Source organism: Lottia gigantea (genome assembly GCF_000327385.1).
Source record: "Lottia gigantea unplaced genomic scaffold LOTGIsca_37, whole genome shotgun sequence".
NCBI classification, from domain to species: Eukaryota; Metazoa; Mollusca; class Gastropoda; family Lottiidae; genus Lottia; species Lottia gigantea.
The window spans coordinates 8,135-9,924 of record NW_008709259.1 but is presented as its reverse complement, the minus strand read 5'-3'; the positions used below and the strand labels follow the sequence as shown (position 1 = coordinate 9,924).

The 1,790-nt window shown below is 37.8% G+C and overlaps 1 protein-coding gene across 1 annotated transcript in view; it reads right to left on the bottom strand.

Annotated features, from left to right (window-relative positions):
- The window catches only part of LOTGIDRAFT_162925 (hypothetical protein), a gene marked incomplete at both ends in the record, with an annotated part of 27,733 nt that extends 25,968 nt beyond the window's left edge, over nt 1-1,765 (bottom strand). Inside the window, 2 exons of the mRNA XM_009058989.1 lie at nt 1,001-1,230; nt 1,759-1,765. Of these exons, the coding sequence (XP_009057237.1) occupies nt 1,001-1,230; nt 1,759-1,765 (237 nt within the window). The remainder of the gene's footprint in view (nt 1-1,000; nt 1,231-1,758) is intronic.
- Nucleotides 1,766-1,790: the final 25 nt, after the last annotated feature.

The window sequence follows — 1,790 nt, the reverse complement described above, 5'->3', positions numbered from 1 at the left end:
TATCTGTTTTCCCCTGAGTCAGTCTGATTAAGATAGCTTTCCATTCATGCCTATTAGTGCTAAAATTTGAAAGCGTTATCATGAACAACGTCAATAGCTTCTATAAAACCTTTTTTGATTTTCCATAGGGTTCATCCATGAGTGATGATAAACACTTTCACCAAATTTTGTCAAAAAGCGTCAAGAATTGTGCCTTCTAGAGTGTCGATGAGGTTAAAATTGAACGCGTCTTCAAAAAACAAGGACAATAATTCATACTAAATATTTTTCGATTATGTTTAATAGGATTTATAATTGGATGATTACAAACGTTCACACCAAGTTTCATCGAGTGTTTATGGGCATTTCGAGAACAAGGGCAATAACTCATACTAAATATTTTTCTATTTTTCTGAATTTCAATGGGATTCATTCTTCGGTGATTACAAACGTTCACACCAAGTTTAGTCAAAATCAAACAGGAATTGTGCCTTCTAGAGTGTTTACGGGCAATTGTGGACGGGAGGACGGACCGACGGACATCAGTGGCGACAATATACGCCCACCCCCCATTTCATGCGAGCATATAAAAATTAGATTACGATTTCGTTTCGTTATTTCTTATCCACTGTAAGCTCACAACTCAAAATAAATTCAGTTGGCCAAACCCTAGATTGTAAACTAGTGATTTCAACTATTGAGTTGTGGGGTAGCGAAACCAAAAGTAGATATCATAACGAGTTATGGGAATTGCTGATGTATTCGCTTGTAAAAGTGACTTTAATTGGCCGGAGAGAGGCCCCAACTGCTAGAAAATGTTTTGAACCCCCAAATTGTGCCCTCACTTAATTTTTAACAATCAATTTAAACATGATATTTATACGACTCTACATTTTTGCATCAATATAAATGTTAGAAATCTATTTTTCAAATTCTTTTTAGGAGAGATATCTCTCTCAGACGTTCTATGGGAGGCTTGCGTCAATGCGCTCTACAGATCTCCACATTTAGTCAGCCTTACCCTATTGGTACCCTTAGTCTCGAGAGGCTGTGAAACTGAGTTGTTGATAGTATGCTTACCCTTGCATGGTGTTTCCGTCCAGTCTGAATCACCAATACATCGTGTTTCGCCTATTTGACGATGAATGTAATATTGACCACATTTATATCTTGCCGTATAATTACCAGCAGATCCAATTACTTCTAATATTTGATGACCTTTTGGGACCGGAGGAAGTCCACAAGCAGGACCTACACGATATAAAATAATAGAACATTAAACCAAGGCCTGTGAGACAACGATTCAAGTACCTATAATAATCGGTGACTTTTGGAGACTGCTGGAGATTCACAAGCAGTACCTATATGGTATAAAGCATAAGAACACGTTATAAGATTTGTTAAGAGCTAATATTTGGTATATCTATGATTTACGATGGTAAGTCTTTTTGGCTGTAAGATTTGAGTCGGGATGGTTATAGAGACTGTTAGCCTTTTCCCTAACATCGGTTTGCACCATTAAAGTTTTCAGTCCTAATAAAGGTGCGAAAAGACGAGGTTCGATGTCCGGTACGATGAACGTTACGGGATTATTGACACAGTAGAAAATATAAGAAGCAAATTGTGTCCGGACTCGTACCTCGTGTGTTCACTTCTTCTATTTCCGTTTGTATCAATTATTCCGCACCGTACCTCATCTATTCGTGGCTTAAGGCGTACAGTACGTCAGTGTCGTCACATCCAAAGCGTTATAAACCATTCATTAACACTGCTTCTCACTTACCATCTTCAACAAAATATTCAAATCCAGG